The 23261-nt window shown below is 40.0% G+C and overlaps 1 protein-coding gene across 2 annotated transcripts; it reads left to right on the top strand.

Annotated features, from left to right (window-relative positions):
- The first annotated feature begins 263 nt into the window (after positions 1-263).
- On the top strand, positions 264-22929 carry zfyve26 (zinc finger, FYVE domain containing 26). Of its 2 annotated transcripts, none has more exons than XM_084914788.1 (43): positions 264-383; positions 1687-1973; positions 2072-2147; positions 2374-2460; positions 2558-2707; positions 2826-3147; positions 4616-4740; positions 4935-5099; positions 5222-5310; positions 5403-5554; positions 5677-5883; positions 6175-6771; positions 6936-7100; positions 7251-7402; positions 7746-7989; positions 8188-8451; positions 8551-8670; positions 8760-8930; positions 9064-9297; positions 9479-9584; positions 9868-10712; positions 11000-11199; positions 11474-11578; positions 11727-11849; positions 12258-12434; positions 13246-13495; positions 13781-13876; positions 13965-14152; positions 14420-14556; positions 14672-14700; positions 14874-15016; positions 15260-15480; positions 16236-16383; positions 16487-16696; positions 17690-17905; positions 18417-18614; positions 19115-19195; positions 19303-19430; positions 19592-19751; positions 20036-20095; positions 20421-20603; positions 20721-20771; positions 21024-22929. In XM_084914788.1, the coding sequence occupies exons 2-43, from the start codon at positions 1783-1785 to the stop codon at positions 21222-21224; spliced, it is 7767 nt and encodes a 2588-aa protein (XP_084770914.1). In that variant the 5' UTR covers positions 264-383; positions 1687-1782; the 3' UTR covers positions 21225-22929. The 2 variants fall into 2 exon arrangements, with proteins under 2 accessions (XP_084770914.1, XP_084770915.1); XM_084914789.1 differs by having other exon boundaries at positions 8763-8930.
- Positions 22930-23261: the final 332 nt, after the last annotated feature.

Genomic DNA, 23261 nt, shown 5'->3' on the forward strand with positions numbered 1-23261 from the left:
ACTGAAAGAAGAAATAATCACAAAGTTTTTCCAGTCACTGAGGCTTTTGCTTGACTGCAGTGTTTTATAGCCCAAATCACAGCATCATATTATTAAAAAAAAGTCAAATACCTCCCCTATGACAACCCCCGCCCTTTTTTAAGTTGCCTTTTTTTAAGTACCAGTATTTCCGACTGCACTTTAAGGCATCAATTAAAAAAACAAAACATCCGTAACGCCCTCTTCGTACCAACCTTTGCCCAATCGGAGTAGGAGAGTCAGCTGATTTGATCACATGACTCTCGTTATGCAGCCTGTATGCAGCCAGCATAACAGGCCGAGAGAAAGTCGTAGGTAGGAGTAATTTGCACCCAGCTTGAACAAAAAACGGCTCAACGAAATGAGTAAGTAACTTTTCTGAATTTATTTCTCAATAATTAATGTGAGTGCAACGATACGGCCCTGCCAACTGTTACGGAAGTTATCCGACATTTTTAAGCTACATCCAATCACATTGATGTCTAACAAAAGCTAATGCTAACTAGTGAGATAACTGTCAAAGAAGGAAACCGTTTTGTAAAGTGAAGTTATCGTTTTCACTTTGGACGGGAAGCATTTCACTCTCTACAGCGATTAAGATGTACAGCTTATTCAATTACAGTTTGTAGCTTTTCAGACATTTGGTATAAATTCTGCTTTTGGGTTGAGTCAGTGAAGAACATATAAATTCACTTTAGGTAATAATGTGATAAGTAGACTGCTATTGAAAATAAATGTGTAAGCGCCCCATAAATGTTTAAGACTAATTTCGAGACCCACAACAAACTTTCTTTTTATCTCTTGCTTGTGTTCTGCCATTCACGATCTGCTATGTAAAAGGGTCGGTACAGTTTTAACTTCTTCTTTCATACCGTTTAAAATGTATGTGAAATGTATAAATTCCGGGCTTAGGGCAGGTCTTCCAAGGTCTGTTTTTTCTGGTGTGCTTTTTCTGCATTCGAGTGCGTTATCAGTGTGTTTGGGATCATTGTGATGCTGAAAAATGAAGCTGCTGCTTATCAGATGGTATGGTGGCTCAAAATCTAATGATACTTTTCTGCATTAATAATGGCTTTGCATTAACTGAATTAACCACTGGCTTTCTAGCAGCTGCAGCGTGTTTTACAGATGGCTGTAGCTACTCACTTTTGTAACTCCCCCCAGGCCTTCTCTGTAGTATTACACATTTTAAAACAGAAATATCACATTTGGATTCATCACTCCACCAGACCTGATGCCACTCACTTTCAGTCCAGTCCATGTGTAATTTGGCATACCTCAGCCTTTTCTCTCTGTTTCACTTCCTTAAGGCTTCTTGACGGCCACTTTTGTGAAGTGGCTTTATAACCAAACAAACACTGAAACATTCTTGTAAAAATATTCAGGTACAAAGACTGGACTGAAAAAGAGTGAAAAGGCAGCCAAAGAAAAAACCACTAGAAAACCTTCAAAAATGTGGAGAACTATTCCTCAAGACCACGTTAAAAATGACAAGAAATTCTGCCTCCTTGGGAGCAAAATATGAAGAAATACAGAAGTGTTGTCCCAATGCTTTTGCAGCTGTTTTAAAAGAAAACAGTCGATGTGGGTTTTTGGACTAATGTAACAAATAGTCTGTTAGTATTAATATTTATGAAAAACCTAAATAAATATCATCGTGTGTTTCAGGTAAAGAAAGCTCAAGGGTGCTACTTGGCTACCTGGTAGTGAGGTTGTGTCTTCAGGTGTGACTGCTGAGCAGAAAGCGTCACTGGGAAAGTGACCATGCATCCCTTTGGCTGTGAAGCCGAGACATCGCTTCAGGATCTGTTTGAGTACTTCAAGAGGTGCCTGCAGCATGGAGAGTGGGAGCTGGCAAGGGCCTGTGTGCCACAGCTGGTTAACTCTGAGGGAGGACTTTCCGAAAATTTACGGGACATAATCAAGGCTATTGTCAGCCATCCTTACAGCTTAAAGTGAGTCAGAAGTAAATTATAATAAGAAATAAAGGCTATGAAGACATTTTGTATTTGAGCTTCTTTAAATGATTGAGTGCCAATAATGTTTTTTGTAGATGGGAGTCAGTAGGGAGTCCACATAGACTGGCTTGGATTTGGCTGCAGGTCTTGGAGAAATGGACAGAAGAACAGGTAACTGTCACAGATATAATAAAAATGATTTTCTGTTGTGTTATTATTTTATTATTGACATATTTTTAAAACTAATATTGAACATTAAAAAATAAATTTTTTGCTCTTGAAAAAAAAGAGATAATATTTTGTTGTGTAAATAATGTGAAAAGGCATTTAAAACATCACAGCTGAACAGTATGAGAGCAGAAAAAACACCTATATAAAACTTTTTCTTTAACTTTAGGTTTCTCCTAATGTCAGAAGAGAGCTGGAGTTTTTGTTACTTCTGGAGGAACTGGGGTCAGAGGGCATACCCGAGACTGTTCTCAAGGTTAATTTGCTTTTTATTGCCAACTAGAGTCGAGCTTACATTTGACAATAAAACCTTTTTGCTATTCTGTAATTATATGACCACAATGTTTCTGTAGGAATTGCAACATGCTTTCTTGGATAAGCAGTCTGAGCAAAAGGTGGTGGAGAGTTCAAGAACAACTGCTGCTACTGTTGAGTCTTGTTTGTTAACTCTGTTGGAGAAAAAAAAGCAAAGACTCGCTCAATCTTTAGCACATTTCTTACAGGTAAAGTCAAATATATTGTTACCATGTATGACTAAAAGTACTTGAAAAAATGTATCAGTGTAATTATCATATCTTAAAAAAAATAATTTCGGTTTTCCTAATTTCATCCATTGACCAGGCATGCACAGAGGACCATACTTTACAGAATGCATTCATCCAGCACTTGATAAGGAAACTGAGAAGGCCAGAGAATGTGGAGGAGTGGGTGGAGGAGATATACGCTGTGTTGGCTGTGATGCCATGGAGCTCCCGTAAAAGCGATGGGCAGTTGGAGGCACTTTGTGAAGCACTGTGGGCAGCCAGAGTGGGCCCCCTGAAAGAGGAGAGGATCCTCAGCTCCTTGCTTCGCCCTCAATGTGACGCACTTGTCTCGACATACTGCTCTACTGCTCTCAGGCTGCAGAGAGATCATCTGCTGAGAAGCTCACCTCACATACAAGGTAGTCCGTTTAAGGAAATTTACATTATTCTGCCAACCATTCCATGTCCTATAAACCTTATTCTAGCTTAAAAGGTTGATTCTGTTCATCTGGATGTAGCATTCTAAGTGGAAGAAACAGTTCGTCACGCATCCAAGTGACTTCTTCAGTCTCAGCTGACTCCAGCTTTCCCCAATCTTACAAACTGTACATTTGCACAATAACTGAAACTAGCCCACTGAAAGAACAGTGGGCTGTGAGGTCAGTTCCTTAATCATTAATATGCAAATTGTCATGACCATTGATCAACAACCACTGATCAATGGCCATGAGTACCATTCACAGAGAGTTGGGGAATGCTGCAATCACAGCATTGTAAGATGGCAAAATATGTACCCTTAGGCTTCCTCCTTGATTCAGAGGTGGCCTTTCCCTTTTCATGTAAATGGCCTCCTTGACTCCCCGCTCAAACCAGCGTTCCTCCCTGTCCAGGATGTGAACATCTTCATCATTGAAAAAGAAACCACTGGCCTCTAGGTGTAAATAGACCGTGGAGTCCTGGCCTGATGAGTTAACTCTTCTGTGTTGTGCCATCTGCTTCGCCAGAGGTTGTTTGGTTTCCCCACTGTATAAATCACAGCAATCCTTCTGGCACTTAACAGCGGGCACTGTATTACTGTGTCGGGGGACCCGATCCTTGGGGTGGACCATTTTTTGGCGCAGCATGTTTTGGGGGTTTAAAAGCCATGGAGACGCAGTGTTTAGAAAAAATGCATCTCAACTGTTTCCATACTCCTGGTACATAGAGGATCACTAAGGGTTGATATTGAGCATGCATCAAAACGTATTCTAGCTTGATCCTTAGGATCAGTATGATGCCAATGCAATCCAAAAAAACTACTTGTTTTTAGCTCGAATATGTGATTAGACTTTAAGCAGTTTCCTTGTTGGTTAGTTTGACAAATTGCTTTGAAGTACAAGCACATGTTCCTATAAGTCAATTCCCCCATGAGCTGTTTTTGTGGTACTTTGACATTTTGTTTTATAGTTTTATACTGATGATATATTTATAGTTTAAAAACCAGACATCCTCTGCTTTATTGTGCTCAAAGAGAAATGCTAGCATCACCTCTTTCCTCTTTCAGTCACACTTCTGCATCTGTGGGTGTAAAGCTGTGGCAGATTTAACTGGCTCTGAAGAAGATTTCCTCTTTTCTTTTTGTTTTGTTTTTGTTGGTTTCTGTTTTGACTATTGTGATTTAGATTTTATTATTACTTAAAATAGGGTTGGTGTTTTGTTTTTAATCGTTTTTGTCTTTTGCATTGGCTGTATTTTAACCCACTAAATCTAATCAAAAACATTTTACTAAAGTCTATAAAAGTCAGGGTTGTGTGGATTTCTTTTATTTTTATTTTTTATGTTTTGCTTAAAAAAATTCATTTTCATTCTGTTATGAATTCAGTTGCTATTTTTATCTTCCCCTGTTAGTTGAGCTGCCTGAAGCAGAGCAACTTACCATCAGTTTATGTTGCCACAAAGATCGTCCATCCATTTGGAAGACCATCTACTTTGAGTGCCTTAGTAGTGGAAAGCACTTCCTGGAGCAAGTCTTGGTACGTAAATAACTGGAAACTGGTAATACTAGTTTAGTAACCAGATATAAATTCCTCCAAGATGTAATAAAAAGTGCACAGAGTATTGCTTCGGTGGTATTATTTTTATAATGCATACTGTATCTTGATGGTCTAGTAAACCAACAGCATGAGATAAAATAGAGTAATGTAATAAAGCTGGGTTCTTCCTGTAGGTTACTGCACTTGACCTGATTAAACACGAGGAATTCAGTCAGCTGAAAAACTTGCTGCAGCTGGAGTTCCAGCCCTTGTCCCGTCTGCTGCTGCTGCTGGGATGGACTCAGTGTCGCAGTCTGAGCTCGGCTCAAAAGCTGCTCAGCATCCTTCACAAAGAACAGGTCACAGCCAGAATCATTTAGCTCTCCACACATCTACATGCACCTCAACCTCTAAAGACATTTTCCATCTTTTTAATATTTGGCGGTAGTGCTTTACTGATACTCTGTTTTCACCTTTTCAGGCAGCAGCCAATGACTCAGTTCTACAAGAGTTTTCTAATCTTTTGTCAACTCAGCTTGGAATACTTGAATGGTGTAAAAATAACAATCCGTAAGCACTGGCTTTCTCTAGATTTAAGTCTTGCTGTCATTTTTAACTAGTTACTTTTTAGCTTTTAATATATTTGTGTTTTGTGTCTCTAGAGGGATTTCCATGGAGGCATTGTTGGCAAAGCTTCACACTCTGGACAACCACTCAGCCCTCTATATCCTGCATTCTCTGACTCCTTTGGCTCAGTTTGAAGAACGCAGGATATTAGATCTATTACAGCAACTGCCAAATTTACCAGAAGCAGGTTTGCGTTATGCATTTTGTTTGTTCAAATGAGTAAAAAAATAATGAATTTGATGCTGCATAGTATTTACATTTAAAGGTGTCTGTGGTTCTTTTATTTGTGTGTATGTGTGTTTCTTGCAGAGGGTGCTGGGGCAGTTGGCACTCTCAGCCCTGTTGTACAAAGAAACATAGTTTTGTTCCAGGGGTTCTGTGCCATGAAGTATGCCATCTATGCACTCTGTGTAAATGCACATAAATACTCAAACTGCACCAAGTGTGATCCCATGCAGCAGTACCAGTCCTCTGATGCAGAAAAGGACCAAAATAAAACCTCAGCTTCCTCAGAAGGTAACAAGGCCGTCTTTCTTTTATAAAATGAAGCTTTACTTTGATAATAGATGATAATAGATGTTTTCTCATTACAGTCTTTTGGCAAAAACGTACACATTTTTTCTGCATCAGTCACATTACAGTTTACAAACCAAGTTTTAATGGCAAATTTCTTCTAGAAGCCAGGAAATTGCATTAAAGGTCAAGCTGGGACCCAGAACAAGGACTTCCACTCCTACGTATTAAAGCCATCAAGGTTGTTTACCGTTTACTAATGTTTTCACTTTTTTTGGTTGTGTTGTTTTTCAGATTGCCATTTGGTGTTTCAACACTACCTGTCTGAGTGTCAGCTCTATCTGGAGGCAGTGCCGGCCATGTTCCGCTTGGAGCTCCTGGAAAATATCTTTTCTCTTCTCTTTCTGTCCACCAGTGACTTTGCTCAGCAGAGTCAAAAAGATGCAAACTCAAATCAGAATGTAGGGAATGACACTTGCTTTCCAAATACAGGAAACAAAAATACAGATTCAGAAAACAAAGGACAGATGGATAACACTGAGGAGAGAAAAAAGGGGAATCAAAAGCTATGTTCAAGTCCAACAGCAGACTCTAGTCACCTGGACCTCGGACACTTTATCCAGAGCTGCAAGGGGTTTCTGGTTGATGTGACTGGCATGGAGGGTTTTTTAAAGCTGTTGAAGGAAGGACTGGAGGGAATGTGTGTGGTGGGTCAGCAGGATGGACAGGAGGAAGGAAGAGCATTGCCTCGAGAAGCAGAGGCAGCAGCAACTTTGGGCTGCTCAGTGACTGCTGAGTCATTTGGGTCACGCTTGCAGAGGTTGACCAAACGCACTGCAGAGGCTCAGTGGAGGCTGCAGATTATTACCAGCAACCAGAGCACTGGAAATGGTGAGCTAGCAATTTATTTTCTTTATTCTTCTGTATGTTTAAATAACATATTTGACTGGGAACTGACATATGTACTGTACCCAGTACGTATGACTATGTTAATACTTAGGTAATTATTCATCATAAATTCTTGGAGCTTTGATGTTACGTTGTTTTAACCGCAGGTTCAGAAAGTCCTCTTACAACGTCAACAGTAGGCTGCACTGTCACTCCTCTGGGACCCCGCAAGAGCTCGAGCCTGAGGAGGCGAAGGAAACCAGGAAGGCATACCATAGAGAGACACTCCTCCACAGAAAAACACAATGGAGAGGTCAGCACAAGCACATCAGGTAAGGGAAAAACATCTGGCTCTTCTTTACATATGTAAATACTCCTTAAAGTCTTAAAGCTGTAGGAGAAATGTATTTTTGTCTGCCTCTGTCTTCAAAGTCATTTTTCTGTTGTTGTTGATTTATTATCATTTATTAATACTTTGTGAGATGGTGGAGGAGGAATGACAACAGGCTCTGTGGAAGTGGAGTTTTGTCCATGTGGAGGTCCCCACAGTTGGCTGGTTCCTGCCATGCTGTCTCCTCCAGAGTCTCTGCTAATGTCCTGCATCCGACGAGGAAACTTCATGGAAGCTCATCAGGTCTCTAATAAAATTTGAATGCAACTTTCTGCTTATTTGTTTGAACAAAGCTAAAAAAAATCATTTTCCTCTTTATTGTTAGAGCAGTTATCTCACTTCAAATTATTGACATTATATTATTATTATTATTAAATCCAACCTCACTCATACTAATTATATGATTACAAGCATCATTTATAACACATTAGAAGTTCACTTTTGTGTTGGTCATTAGCCATGTTTACACTTTACCAGAACTACAGTTAATAACTTTTTTGATTAACCTGATTTTTGATCACTGGCGACGTTTGTAAGTATTGTCAGAGTTTTTTCCATTCAGTTAACAACATTTGCTTCTTGACAGGTGTCTGTGGTTTTTGATCTGGAAGCGTCTGCCTGTTGTGGCGAGCTGGTGTTCATGGAGCGCTACAAAGAAGTCCTGGTGGAGTTGGCACAGGTGGAGCAAAAGATGGAGAGTCAATCCATGTCTTCATCCTCATCCTCATCAGAGGGCTTGGGGACAGCAGCTGGGTCAGGGACAGGGAGGAGTCGGCTGGGCAGTAGTGGCCGATCGACACTGCAGGCCATTGGAAGTGCTGCTGCTGCAGGTTTGACTTTTTGTTCTAAAGTTTTCTCCCCATTTTGCTTTTCAGTTCAAGTGTGCGTTTTAACTTGGTATACCTGTTTGCAGTAGTCTGGCCTCTTTTTATATTGGTTTTAGAAGAGATTAGTATAGCAAAGCACAGCAAAGACTCACAGGCATCTGTGCACCATGACAACTGACACATGCATATGTTTTTCTTCAGGAGTGGCTTTCTACTCCATCTCAGACATAGCAGACCGTCTCCTCAGCACCCATGCTCACAAACTGCCCTCACTGGAGGAAGGCTACTGGCTAAGTCAGTGCTCATCAGATGCCTCTGGCCTTCTTTACACATTGCTGGAGGAGCTCAGTCCAGCAGCCATGGCTGCTTTTGACCTGGCATGTTGCCACTGTCAGCTCTGGAAGACGTCTCGACAGCTGCTGGACACAGCTGAACGCAGACTCAACAGCAGCCTGGAGGGTCGAGGTATGAAGCCCAAATTTCTATCTGGAAGAATTAATTTTGACATGGTGATGGGAATGAGAACAAATGGTGTCTTGTGTTTATCCCTGTCTGCTTCCCCAGGAGTAATAGTTGACCTTAAAGTGCCTCATTCTGAGGGGATCTGTGGATTTCCCATGGTATTACAACAGATCAACAAAATCCTAAATCATTCAACCGCCAGTAAAAGTTCTATAAAAACAGGTGAATGCACAGTTTTAAACACTTGAGTTAACTGAATGAATTGAGTTTGCAGAATAGTGTCTTTGTTACTGATTCACTCTTCTTCGTAGAAGCTGTTGGGGAAGACCAGGTGTTTGCCAGCCCATTTGGTTGCTGCATCCAGGAAGTACTGCTCTGTTGCTATCCAACACTGAGTGAAGAATTTATTTCTGCTCGGCTTAGTCTGGTGCAGCGTTTGGAAAACACTTTGCACAATCTGAGTGCTGCTACAGATGGCACAGGTTGGCACAGTTAACATATGCTACATTTGATCAAACAGTTTAATTTAAATATTTAACTTAAAACCCCCTCTATTTTTAAAAAGCTAAACAAGTATTCTCCTGTTTTTTGTTTTCTCATTTTAACTTATAATAGAGGGCAGTGTGGGGAGCGCTCTACTGGCACTTCTGGTGGAGCAGGCCAGTCTGAAGCAGTCAGAACTAGATGTTCATCCGGTGCGCTCCAGCATGAAGCAGCTACTTCGTTCTCTTGACAGCCTCTGTCCCTTCGAGCCAGATAGAGACCTTAGCAGACCAGATTATGTGCGCAGTTTCTTTGACTACATCAACACACTAGCATCTGTGTTAGTGCGTAGCCTCAGTTCAGAAGGTAAAATGAAGACTTTTACATTTCAGTCATAACTACTTGATACCTACTTCCACCACCTGTTATCTCTGATTCTTAGAGTGATGTTTACAGCTTTTAAGTCCTGTCTAAATTGTGAATGTAGAGTGTTTCTCTTCAACTCCCTGGTCTTGCTCTGATTTGCATCTCTTGCTGTTTCTAATAGACCAGAACACTGAAGTGAAGCTTGGGAACCCACTGCTAGTGTTGCTTCAAGCCCCATTTCAACTTCTCTCTCACCTGCTGTTTGACCGACAAGTATCTCCTGACAAGTATGTATAGTGGTTATTCCCCATCACTATATACACGTGTGTGTGTGTGTGTGTGTGTGTGTGTGTGTGTGTAGTTTGTACGGTATCTTTTTCTTGAGAATAAACAAATGTAAACAGAGCAGCTAAACTATTTACCTCACAATAAAGATTTCAGTTAAGCATCTTCAAATTTTCCAAAAAAGAAATCTCATGATTGTCCTGTAAGAAAATCTTGGTTTAAAACTACAGAAATATTTTTTTTAGGAGCAACATGCTGACTTTTTATACCCTGTTATGTTTCCAGAGTACTTTCTTTGCTGGAACAGGAAGGGCTGCGACTGAGCATCCAAAAAGTGATTGTTCAGCGATGCTGTGAGGCTCTTCCTCTGTGGATCTTCTGTCCAGATGATGGAAAAGAGTCAGATGAGGGCAAGAAAGAAGATGGTGTGTTTGGTGTTGCTGCATTGTCTAACCTACTCCAATGCCATGCTCAGGATCACATGACAATCCTGGGACTTGCCGAGTCTGAGTCTGATGTGAGCTCCGAGTCTGACGCCTCAGTGGAGGATCATTCTTCTACACCCACACACCTCTCCACATCTCCACCCTCGTCTTCATCATCCTCTTCTTCTTCCTCCTTGAATTCTTTTCTTCTCACACCATCGGCTCTGTCTTTCCTTAAGTCTCGCTCCCCTTTACTGGCCACACTGACATGTTTAAGCGCCTGTAAAGGAGAAACTGCCCGGACACAATCTTCTGGATGGTCTGGATATTTCCGCAGCGGACGTAAAGAAGTTGTCTTAGATGGTGAGCAGATTTCTCGTGAAGCTGATAACCTCCTGAGGGAGTTCCCTATTCTCCAGGCTTACCTTCACACCATGGCTGAACCAGTGCTGGGCATGTCATTAAGCGAGAATGAGGAAAGCTCCGTTGGATTTGGGGCAGTTGTCTGCGGGAAACCACTCATCAGTCTCCTGCTGTCTGGGCCGCAAGAACTTGCTGCTCAGGGTGTTGCTGCTGACGCCTTCCAGAAGGCTCTTGCCTCCAGAGATCTGAGCCGAGCCCTCAGTCTGCTGGAGCTCTATGGGCAGAGTTGCAGCCAGGAGGGGGCGCTAAGAGACCGCTTGCTTGCATGTGCTGCTTTAGAAGGTAAGGAACTAATTTTCTCTATTTTTTTTTTTTTATATATTTGTAGAGAAAGTTTGTAACTATTGCTCACACAAAACTAAACATTTTAAGTTACCAGTGATGCCTCTTGGAAAGTTAGATTTTTATGCATCAACAGAATACGAAGAGAATAAAACATTTTATTAAATACTTGAGGTCAAATTTAGTCATCGCAACCATGTAGCATAAAAATCTTAAAATTAAAAATATACTTATTTAATGTACCATTTGTTTCAACTTTAACTAAAGTGCTTGTTGTTTTTGCTCAGATGGAGATGAAGGTATAGGTCATCTGTTCAGAGTACAGGATCCTAATCTGCGAGCCCGAGTTGCCCTCCAGGCTCTGGAGCGGTGGCCACTGTTGGCCTGCCTGGAGCTGCTCGAGTTTTGCCTTAATGACCCGAGCACAGAGACCTCATTCAAAACAGATCTAGAGCTCAAGAAGAAAGAACTGGACCTTTACCACCAGGTAGTGCAGAATTTAGTTACTTTTTTTTGTTATTGGGAAAAAAAATCTATATTCTAACAAAGTAGTTGCAGAAATACAGTTCAGACATGTGCTTGTAGACTTTCTTATAAAAGGCTTCTGCAACTTTGAAAATCAGTATTTGGTAGTTTAGTGACTCCAATTCTTAATGGAGTTCAGCATGGTGTACATGTATTATATAATATACCACTCAGACACTTTATTTGACTTTCCATTCTATCCTGCCAACTGTTTGTGGTCTTCTTCCTTGTCACAGATGTTGAATTTACAGCCTTCGTTGCCCTGGGGCACTTGGCAGGAGCTGAGAAATGAATCCATGACAAACTCTGAGTCGGTGTCATCTATGATACTCGAGGCAAAGGTAGGTGCAGCTTAGTTATAACAATTTATTGACAGGACATTAGACAGGAAATTACTATCACCAAAACTTAACACAGACCTTATTCTCCATAGTATGCAGTTGTTTATGTATATTCTTATCATTATAATTGGTTTTTATGTTTTTGCAGGAATTTCATCTTTGTGCACAGTGGACAGAGCTGTATCCTGTATCAGATCAGCTGAGACTGCAGCTGCAAACTGAGCATTTGCTTCATCTACTGGAAAAGGAACAGACAAATGAGGCTTTTCAGGTCCAGATTGTTCAACTTCTTTGGAGATTTAGATTGAAGTCCATTTTGAGATGTATAAACATTTGTTAGAGTGTGGTCATGTATCATTAAATCTATCCTTGAACTGGTATAACTCAGCTCTGTTCAAACACAGAAAACTCTTTATGTAATACTAACTTAAAATCAGCATCATATGCTTGTGTCTCTTCTTTTGCAACTAATTAGCTTTGCATTTTTTTTCTACGTAACATAAAGTAGAGAAAGCATATGATTTTTTTTAAGGTCTTCTAAGATCTTAGAAGACTTTTTTTTTTTTTAACATTTCAGAACATTTTCAGAACTCATTTACCCTCTCAAACCTTTTTCCTCTATTACTATGTGTTCTTCTCTCCTAGTTAATATCCTTTGTCCCTCCCTTGGTTTGTTTAGTTACTCGACGGGCTCTCAGATTTTGCAGCTGGTCTAGATGTTTGTGAGCGTGCCCTCGATCGTCGCCCTGGACTGGATGCATGTCACTTCCTGGCAGACTACCTCACCCTTCATTTCCAGAGGCAGGTGTCTCCTGCACGTCGCCGATACATCCACGCACTTCATCTTGGCTCTAAGGTTTGTGATTGGGAAGTTTGCACTAGTATGTTAACATAAAGATGATAAATAAATGATAAACAGCATTAGTAATTAGTAGACTTGAGGTGCATAATGACCATTGAACAATCATAACTTGGGTAAAATCTTCTAAAAAAACATCTTTTGGATGTGTTGTTTAATTTCAAAAATATCTTTTAAGTAATATTGTATCCACATAGTGTGATTCAATTCATAATCAGAAAACAATAATAATAATGATTGTAATACTGCACATTGTTTTTGTGTCAATTGCAATTTCCCCTCAGCTGTTTGTAAATTTCCCTTCTTACAATAGAGACTTCCACAAGTCTGCGTAATTCTGTAAACCTTGGTTTGTTGAAAATACTTTTGCAACTTTTCAATTCTAAAATTGTAATAGATTCACAGGAAACCATAAGCTCTTTCAATTAATGAGAAAAATATCTTAATATGTAGAGAATATTCCTCTAATACAAAGTAATCCAGTTAAACATGTGATCCTGTTTTCCAAATCTGAATTTTTTCTGTAAATGACCAGATGATGTCTGCATGTGATTGGTGTTCTGTGTCAGGGTGTTTGTTTTTTTGTTTGTGTGTGTTTTTTAAATAAATAAATAAATAATTATTTTTTTTGCGTAACACTGAAAATGTTTTAAACCTGTTTATTAATAATCATAGTAATGTTACTATTGCCAGGTTTGAATGAATCTGGCCCCAAATTTTAGTTTTACACTTTTTAAGTTGTTCTGCATTGTTCTCCAATTGAGCTGCTTCCTATCTTTGGGTTTATTAAATGTGCATCCTCCTCCAGGTGTTGCTGACTCTGCCCCCAGCTGCCAGGCAGGACTACTTCCCCTTGCTGTCAGATCCACTGCTCATGCTCGAGCAGCTGTTGATGAATCTGAAGGTAGACTGGGCTGATGTGGCGGTGCGGACCCTGCGGAGCTTGTTGGTTGGCCAGGAGGCTGGCTTCAGCGCTGAGGACATTGATACGCTTCTAGCAGACTACGCCGGCAAGGCTCTCGACTTCTCCTGCGCCCCCAGAGAGAGGGCTCGATCTGGTCAGTGCTAATCTTACAGCATACGGTTGCCAAGTAGACGAACATATCAGAGATGGGCAGCCACTTGAGTTAAATGTTTGTAATGCAAAGGTTTTAGTAAACTCCTGAAAACGAAACTGAATTGTTGTGAGACTCGGTGGAATTGATGGAGAAATACAGTTCTAGTTTATGTATTCTTGTCTTGGTTATGTACTCCTGTAATAAATATTTCACTTGTTAGATGGGTAAAGAACCATCCACCTTACCAACTGGTTGTGTTTAAACATATAACACTTTATTTTCCAGATTCTGTAATCAGTCTTCAGGAAGCGCTAATACAGTGTCCTGCTCAAGACAGCTCGCTCTCTTCCAGTCGAGTTGAATCGCCAGCACCCTCCAGATGTGAGATATTTGGATATGTTTAATGATGATATTGCTGTAGTGTAGTTTTTTGTTTTTTAATCATTGTGAGTGTTTATTTTAATTACAGGCAGTACCCCTACACACACAGCCTCGGGAAGCAGCACAGACAGAGAGAAGGATCGTGGTTCAGCAGGGAAAAAACGTCACTCACCTGCAAAGTTCCAGCCTCCAGATCAACCCCCAGCCCGCAAAGATTGGGTCCCAGACACCCAGCAGCATGTGTGCATGGTTTGCAAGCGTGAGAGGTTCACCATGGTGAGTGATGTAGTTACCAATGAAAGAGAGTTACCTGCTCAAGTTCAAGTGTATTATTTTATTTATTCTTTTTTTTTTTTTTTTTTTTTGTCATCCTGCCCTTTCCATTTCACACTCCATTTCTTTGATGTGAAGAATAATTGGCCTCTGTATGACATTTTTATGGAGAAAACATGACTGTTAATGTTGGATCTCCTCGACAGATTACAGAAATACAGTTTTCATGTATGCTCAGCTGGGATTTTTCCTTTGCTTTTCTGGTTTTAGTTCAACAGACGTCATCATTGTCGGAGATGTGGCCGTCTTGTTTGTAATGCGTGTTCAGAAAAGAAGATGCCTGTTGACGGTTGTCCAGGAGAGGAAGTCAGAGTCTGTGATCAGTGTTACACCTACTTTCACCCAGAGTAAGACATTTATCAGAGCTACTAGTTCCAAATGCATATGAATTACGGAAACCGAGTAATAAGGGAAAAGAAGGGTTTGAATATAACTAAAAAATTTATTTGTCTCTATTTGCAGTACTGATGATGAGTGGGAACCTGCTGAAGGTAAATTAAATAATTTTATGTTGTGTTTTGGTGCTTTCTTTTGGGTTTTTGCAATATTAGAGTTTTACAACATGTTGAATTTGCTAAAACGGTGGAGAGCCACTTACATGCAGCCATTTTTAAATACGCAATTAATGTAGACTATAATGATGACGTATTCTCTTCTTTTTTAGCATTGGATGGTAGCCCTGTGGTCACGGAGCAGTTTCCCCTCGATGGGATGCTGCATCTGCCTGAAGTGGTCCATCGACAGTTTCTCCTCAGCACAAACCCTGCACAGGACCAGCATCTGCGGAACGAGTTCTACTATGAACAGGTTTGGATTTGTGTAGTCACCATCCATCCCAGTGTGCAGGTTACCTTTACATGTTAGTCATTAGCAGCTTATTGAGGGTAACTTTGTTTTTAAAGAGCAAAAGCTTTATATTGAGCTAGTGCCTAAATTTAGCTGACAATTTTGTGTGATTTCTGTCTCTGCCTACTTTAATAGCTTTCAGTTAGTGGAATTAACCAAGTCAGTATTTTAAAAGTAATAATGCTCTTTCCCTAAAACACGTAGGCTCCCAGTGCATACCTCTGCGTGGCCATTTTATCTCTGCATAGTGACCAAACCGCCTGTGGTCATCAGCTCATCAGCCACTGCCGCTCCTTGTCTCGTAAACTGACCAATCCAGAGGTGGATGCCTGCCTGCTCACTGACATCATGCGGCGGCTATTGTTCAGTGCCAAGTTGATGTTTGTTAAAGTAGGCCGCAGCCATGACCTCGCCTTATGTGACAGGTAAGATGAAACCCTGTGTAAGTTAGATTAACCAGCAGTTGAGAATTGCATGTTATTATGCACACTGTGCAATCATTAGGGTGATGAGAAAGAGCGTGAGATATTGTGCAAAATGTAGATGAGTATATGTATGTATGTAGGTTAGCTTTCACATTAATAAGAAACCGAAAGTAGATGCAGCAAAATCAGAAAACAAAGAACCCATGACTAGTGGTTAGAGCGTGTGTGGGCAGAATAACCACAGCTCAACCAGAGACATGCAGAGAAAATGATAAAACCTATGAAGCTGATACAGCTAACAAACCAACCAGCTAATGCAGAGCAACATATTAACACACAGATACATAACAGCATAGTAAGTGATTTATATATGTACACCACATGTATACATGTGTCCATGTGCTCTGTGCATTTTTCTTTTTTTTTTTCTTTTGTTTTTCTTCTTTTTTTTTTATACTTTTAATCACCCATTCCAAAACAGTGAGATAAGTTGCCATAGCGCTATTGTTGGCATCATAAAAGACACCTGGCCAATGACTTGTGTTTGCTCTGAAAATATTGAGTAATACAGGCACATTTGTTTGGATTTAAGATGATTCGCTGTCATTAAATGAGGACAGATGAGGTCACAGGAAGTATGCTGAAGTAGTTTACGGTTACCAGCACTCAGTGAATAGCCCTTTATTTCACCAGACTAATACAAGATATTATGAAAGCAGGTGTCTGACTGTGCTTCTTATTCTCTTTTTCAACAGTTACATCAGTAAAGTGGATGTGCTTAAAATTCTGGTGACAGCCAATTACAAATATGTTCCCTCTCTGGATGAAATTTTGGAGACCTCCGCTGTCACACGGCTCCGCAATCAGCTCCTAGAAGCAGAACACTACCAGCTAGCTGTGGAGGTTAGAGGCTGTTCTTTAAATTAAAGTTTAATTTCAAGGAAATGACAAGTTGCAGAGAATTAAATCACAAAGCATTTGTCATCTCTTCTTGTTTGGTTGCTAGGTGTCAACCAAGAGTGGTCTTGACCCTGGTGGTGTGTGGCAGGCATGGGGAATGGCATCTCTGAAGGCAGGAAATCTTTCCGGGGCACGGGAGAAATTTGCTCGCTGCCTGAAGCCCCCAGTGGACCGCAACCAGCTCAACTCAGGTCCCTTATTATTACAGGAGATTGTCCAGCACCTGGAAACCATGGTGCAGCCCTCTCTGGCTATGGTAGGTAGCTACTTTCATGGTGGCACTAGCCTCCAGCCCACAACATATTAAAAACGGAAGAAATGGGCAGATGTGTAACATGCTTCCCGTCTGCAAATAGAGTAGGTTATCGCACAACACTTCCTTCTCAAAGTTTGATATATAACCATATGAACATTTTTAACATAAGTGCATTGCTTTGCATGCATCTAAAACATCAAACTGTACACGAATGCAAATGCTGAAGTACAAGAAAAAATTTGTGCTGGCATTTTGTGAAGCTGTCATGGTTAAGAAAGTATACAGTAGCAGCTACATTCTTGCAATCAGTATTGCACACAAAGATAAACACTACTATGTGTGCCTGCCTGTTAAATGAATTTGAAAAGATCACTGTCACACGCACAAATGTATTAGGATACACCAAATGCCTGTCTGACGTAGCAATAGAATAATTGAAAACATTAAAAAAAATATAGCCATAAACATTTTCTGATAATTTCCAGTTTTTTCACTTTTTAAAATAATGCAATAAACTATAATTTTACCAACATGTATTTTTAAGAGCATACAGCAGTGTCAGGCAGAGTTTATCCTCAGACAGAAAGACTAGACCAGCTGTGCTACCTAACACCTTAGGCATCTAGAACATTTCTTGCATGCTAGACGAACCTAGTAAGTTCTGGCATGTGAAGAACTACACGTGTCAGATTCTAGTGCATGTTAGCAGTAGAATTCAACACTACATGTGTTGGGATTCTACTGCATCTAGAATCCAGACTAAAAGAAAGTAAAGACAGACCTATGTTAATGTTGAGTAATCCTAAGAAACTGTTTTCTCAGTTCGGGAACACCTTTCCTTTCCTTTTCAAGCAAAAGCACAACAAAAATCTTTGTTAAATCAGGACAAACTACAAATACACAGAAGTTTTTTGGGGGTTTTTTTGTACCTGCTTTTATACACAATAAATGCATAAACCTTTGTGTTGTTGTTTGTATTCTTCTATATATCAGTCTTATGGTGAAGACGTGTTGGCATCCCTGCGGGAGCTAGAGGACTCTCTGTGTGAGGTCAGTCCTGTGGAGCGACCGGAGGGGCTGATGCAGAACAGTGTTCTCCACCAGGAATGTCTCTACTACCTGAATACATACGGCACTCACCTGGGACTGATCAGCTTCTATATGCGTCATGATTATGTAACAGAGGCTCTGGCATACCTTCTTAAAAGGGTGAGGCCTAAATTATTAAAGGTGTCCATATCCTTTGCATGTTTGGATCAATATTAAATTATTTTTACTTTCATTTAACTGGAGAAGTCAAAGGAGTGAACAGCACAAGGTACAAGCCAAAAACAGAAATCTCAGTCCTCTTTTGTGATGCAGCTTTTGTGTGGTCAGGAGATTATCTAACTCGCCTTCGGGTATTCTTTGATACCCATCTGTTGCCAAGATCTCAGATCCTGTGAGATGTTAGGTTACCTATAATGTGTGGGCAATGAGGTCTATGTGACACTGATTTATTAGCGATGGTTCGTTTTCAATTTGGCCTACAGTCAACAAATTACATTGAGTAATAGTACTTAGTATCATAAGATTGTTTCTTGAGTAAGCAGCATCACATGTAGTACATGACTTCACTTGCCTGAAATTATTGCTGGATGTGTCATTGCATCAGTTGTATCCAAGTTTGTCTTCTTTTTTTTTTTTCTTTTTTTTCTTTTTTTGCTGTATTGTGGATCAGGAGTGTCCAGAGGAAGTATTTCTAGAGGGTGTGTTGCAGCCCAGTCTGGAACGGGGCCATCTGAGCAAGCTCCAGGGAATACTGGAAAAGCAGGACCCCAGCCTGGAGACATGCAGCCGGTACCTCATTGCTTCCTGCCAGTTTCTTCAGCGACGGGGATACTATCACTCTCTCTACCAGTTTCAGCAGTTCATGACGGTTTGAGGACTTTTTTTCTTCATGCTCATTTTTAGGATTTCTTACAAACTACTAAAATAATAATTAGACTGAAATGATAGGTGGATGGTCTGAGACTTGACTAACTTATTATTCCAAGCGGGGGGGGAAAAAACCTTTATATTCCCACGTGAATGTTTCAAAATGTCATCCTAACAGGTCAGTAATTAGGCTGAGTACTATATAATTGTCAAGTTTCCTGTTTTTTACTGATGGACCTGCAGTTCCAGTAACAGTTTACGTGCCCATCTCTCTTTCGGCTTAATCAGGACCCTGATGAAGGTCACAAGCCGAAACGCGTTGGTCAATCAATAAAGGAACAGTTTTATTGATTTACCAATGCGTTTCGGCTTGTGACCTTCATCATGGTCATGACCTTGATGAAGGCCACAAGCCGAAATGCATTTTATTCTTTAGGATTGCAAATTGAGGTCCTCATGATTCTTGGTGGGGAAGATTCAAAATTGTGTTTGTCTGGACAGGATCACGTGCGTGCAGCCATGACCTGTATTCGATTCTTCACACATCGAGCCAGTTCATACCTACAGCTGGGAGAAAAACAGGTATCTGTTATTTTTTCCTCTACAGTTATGCAATAAGGAAATATTTTTTAAAAATTGATTTCCTCTTCTTACACGGGAAAGATGAACTTGAACTTTATTTTGCACAGCGTTGGTTGGTCAGAGCCAAAGAGCACCTGAGGACGTACTTGCAGGAGCAGCAAGGTCGGGGTTCTGGGAGGAGACGGTCACACCCCAACTCTTTCAGGAAGATGATGTCATCCAGTGATGTGTCCAGGTTATTTAAGAGCTTTATGGCAATTGATGAAATAGAAATCTACTTTTGACTACCAATGATTTGAAAAAAAAAAACAACTCTGAAAACTTTATTTAAAATGCCTCATTATTACTATGTTTACTTCAAGCTTTTGATCTTCGCCTCTCTTTTTTTTCTTTTAGGCACATGAATACGATTGAGCTCCAGCTGGAGGTAACCCGTTTTCTCCATCGCTGTGAGAATGCAGCATCCTCCAAGGCCCCACAGACCAATCCCTCTGCACCCAGTTCACTGCCTACGCTTTTTGGAGGAAGCCCTATGAAAGTAGAAGTTGCCTGCAAGGTTAGGCTGCGGGTTTTTTTTGGAATTGTATAAAGTGATAATCTTCTGATATCGATAATCTAAAAAACACAATTTAGCATATTTAAGTTACTCATTAAGCACTATATATTTAATTTAAAAAAATGTGTACAACAGTTGCCGCAGGGCGCTTAATGTGTGTGTATGAATATGTATGTAGTTAAAAATAATGCAAAATATTTTGCTAGAACTGGTTTTGTATGTTATATATTTGTACATTGTTGTTACATAAAATCAGGACAGTGTTTTATGATGTGTTTTTGCAGGTGATGCTTGGAGGAAAAAACATAGAAGAAGGGTTTGGCATTGCTTACAGAGTCATACAGGTATGTTCATGTTTGAGATCAGAACTGCTTTTGGCCAAAATTCAAGACTGCAAACACAGCAGTTTTTTTGTGTGCAGAAGTCTTTGAAATATTTTGCCAACATAAGTATTGGAAGTAAGCACCAGTCGAGCTGAGATAGCACAGTAATTAATTTAATTATCTTGGTGTAGACAGCCAAAAATGATGGAAGTGAGATTTCCAATGTAACTTACAAAATACAGTACAGCAGGAGCAAAAACTGAGCAAAATGAAGAATCAAATTACTGATGTGATCTTTTTCTCAGTTAAAAGATGAAAATATAGATGTTGTCTCCCTCTCCTTCAGGACTTCCAGTTGGAGGCTCAGGCTGTCTATGTGCGAGCTGGACAGTGGCTCATCCGACGCAAGCAGTACGCGTCCGTGCGGCAGCTGCTCAAATGTGTGGGCGAATCAGGGACTGCCACTAAAAACGACTGTGACGCCCTCATCCTCAACTACATCTCCTGTGCAGAGAAAGGACCAGCTGATGTGAGTGACAGAATTGCTATGGAGATGCATGTGATAGGGATATTCATTATACTAACTATACTTCAGGCACAGTGTTGTACGCTCATCCTAAAGACTATTCTCTTTGATATGGTTTAGGCCAAGGAGCTGGAAAGTCTCATTCTGGAGATAAAAAGCACAGAAAGCAAGGTAGAGTAATAATTGCCTTGTTTTACCCTTCTTTGCCTTCCACTGGGATTACATTTCTGGCCAGAGGCTGCTTTAAAAAAACTACCCTCACTGTATTCCTCTGTATTTCCTTACAATCGATATTGCTTTATTTTTTCCTCTGAAGCCTGTCGTTATTTGGCTTTTTCCCCTCCCTTATTAGCATCTTTGGACCTCAGTGAGTATCATTTTTGGGGAAGCTCCCTTCTAATTTCATCGCTGGTTTTTCCTCAGATCAAAGCCTTCCTGATGTGCAGTAAGCTAAGGCCGGCGTACCTGCTGGCAGTGAAGCTGGAGACAAGCCGGGCGGGCCCGTTGGTCCAGGATGTCCTTCAGGCCGCTGAAGAAGCACAGGACTCAGTAATGCAGAATATCTGCCGCCAGTGGCTGGCTGAACACAAGTCATCTCAACCGCGTCAGGGGCGCACCAGGTAAAGGCACAGTGGGCATAACAAGGGATTGCACAGCGAGCACACAGATAAGCCCCCATTAAGGACAAATGAGAGCATTCAACTTTTTGGGAAGGTGAAAGATTAACTTATGTAACTGATATACAAAGCTTATCACATTTGCCATTTTACTAAAGAATCCTCTTATTAGATTTTTGGCTCCAGATTTGCCCTGCTAACACTTCAGCATACACTTTTAGATGATGCATTGCATTTTGTGTAAATGTACCAGTACTTCACACTAAAACTACATATTTAGTTGGACATTATTTATATTATCAATTAATATTGTACTAGACCCTTACTATCACTCTGTGTGTTGCTGTTGAGTTGGCATGGCACAGTGGAGTCTCAATGTGGAGGAAATGCAAGTTAAACCTGGAACAGATCTGAAATATGTGTAAGAACTGGGTTCTTTTAAAACCCTGATATCAGCTTCACTCTTTGGTTGAGTGACCTTTATGCCATTGCAAAACAAACGGATCACCACTGTGCTTTATTTCCATTCTGGAAATATTTTTGCTGGCTTTTTTTGTTCATCTGCACAGTATTTGTGAGGGAAAAAGTTACTGCATTTGAGCGGCAACCGGTGTTACACAACAGAACTGCTAACTGTTGCTAATAGGTACAGTTACACCCTTGAAATATAAACGTATTCATAGTAAATCTGTATATGTTTAATATTTGTTTCCTACCTCAGCCTAAAGGGAAAATATATTGACTAGAAGGCCACTGACAAATTTATTACCTGTAGGTTTCTGTGTGTAGGTGAGCTTTTTACTTATGAGGTGTTGTCTGCCAAGAAGTTACATGTTTCAAAACTGTCTTGTTTTTGTAACCATAATGAAGATGTTTACGTGTTGTACATGTGAAGCACATTTTGTGGCCAGCTTTCAGTGTAAGTTTCTTTTTGATTGAATAATAATAATAATAACATTACTTTGAAATATTGGAGGGCATTTTGTTTGCTTTGTTTCCAAGAATTCAGGTCTCTTGTTTGTTAATGTGTGTTTTGGTAATAATTATCCCGAGGGCGGCAGATTGTAAATTATGCTTTTTGCTTCGTTCTCACGGTAGATGTGAACGACAGATGTCTCAACAATTTAAATTCCTAAAGACTGACATATACAGATGAGTTGAACAATGTTTGAAAAAGGGATTGTACTGTTGCCAGATATTTTCTTTTGATATGCATTTTTTCCCTTTTGATTTCACAAATCTGGAACCTGGAGAAAGAAAAAGAGCAACTGTGATGTTCTTATAGCACCACAAATGCAATTTCTGGATAATGTGACAATCACCCAAATTGCTCAAGCTGCCTTTCATGTGTTCTTTGAAACTGTTCTGATTACATGGTGATGTGGTGAAGTGTGTCTTCATTTAGATCTGACACTGTGGTGTCTGTTTGCCTTGCTTCGCTCTGCTGCACTAGTCAGAAGACTAAAACCAGCTTCCTGTTATTGTGAGTGTGTCAAGCCAATTTAGACTTGAGATCCACTCTCATTCTCCCTAATTCTGACTGTTGTCTCATCACTGCCGCACTTTATAAATAATAATATCAAATATTTTGAATAATTTGAAGGTATGTAATATGGTAACTGCTTTAATGATGCAGGGACTAATGGTTCAAAAATGTAAAATGTAAGTTGTTTTGCCATCCCTTATCAAATAAAATAAAATATGTAACACTGCTGTGCCTTTTTCTATTTTCATCATTTTAGAGTTTGGGTTATTCACTGAACAATCAATCTATTATTAAAGAAGAAGATTGTGAGATAAATAAATAATGAAAGCCACTGTTAGTTTTAGCCTTACTGGAATTATGCACTGTTTCCTGAGGCAAACATCAAAATTTGTTAAAAATCATGTAAAAACAAACGTTTAACAAATATAAATTCAATAGATGATTTAGAACAACATTCAGTAATTTAAATGTAAAAGTTTTCCATTATTAGGATATGTAAATATAGAAAAAACAAAGCAACTCTGTCTCAAAATACAAAAAACTAGCGCCTTATGTAAG

The sequence above is a fragment of the Perissodus microlepis genome, chromosome 19 (genome assembly GCF_051167445.1).
Source record: "Perissodus microlepis isolate ML-2025 ecotype Zambia chromosome 19, ASM5116744v1, whole genome shotgun sequence".
Classification (NCBI taxonomy): Eukaryota; Metazoa; Chordata; class Actinopteri; order Cichliformes; family Cichlidae; genus Perissodus; species Perissodus microlepis.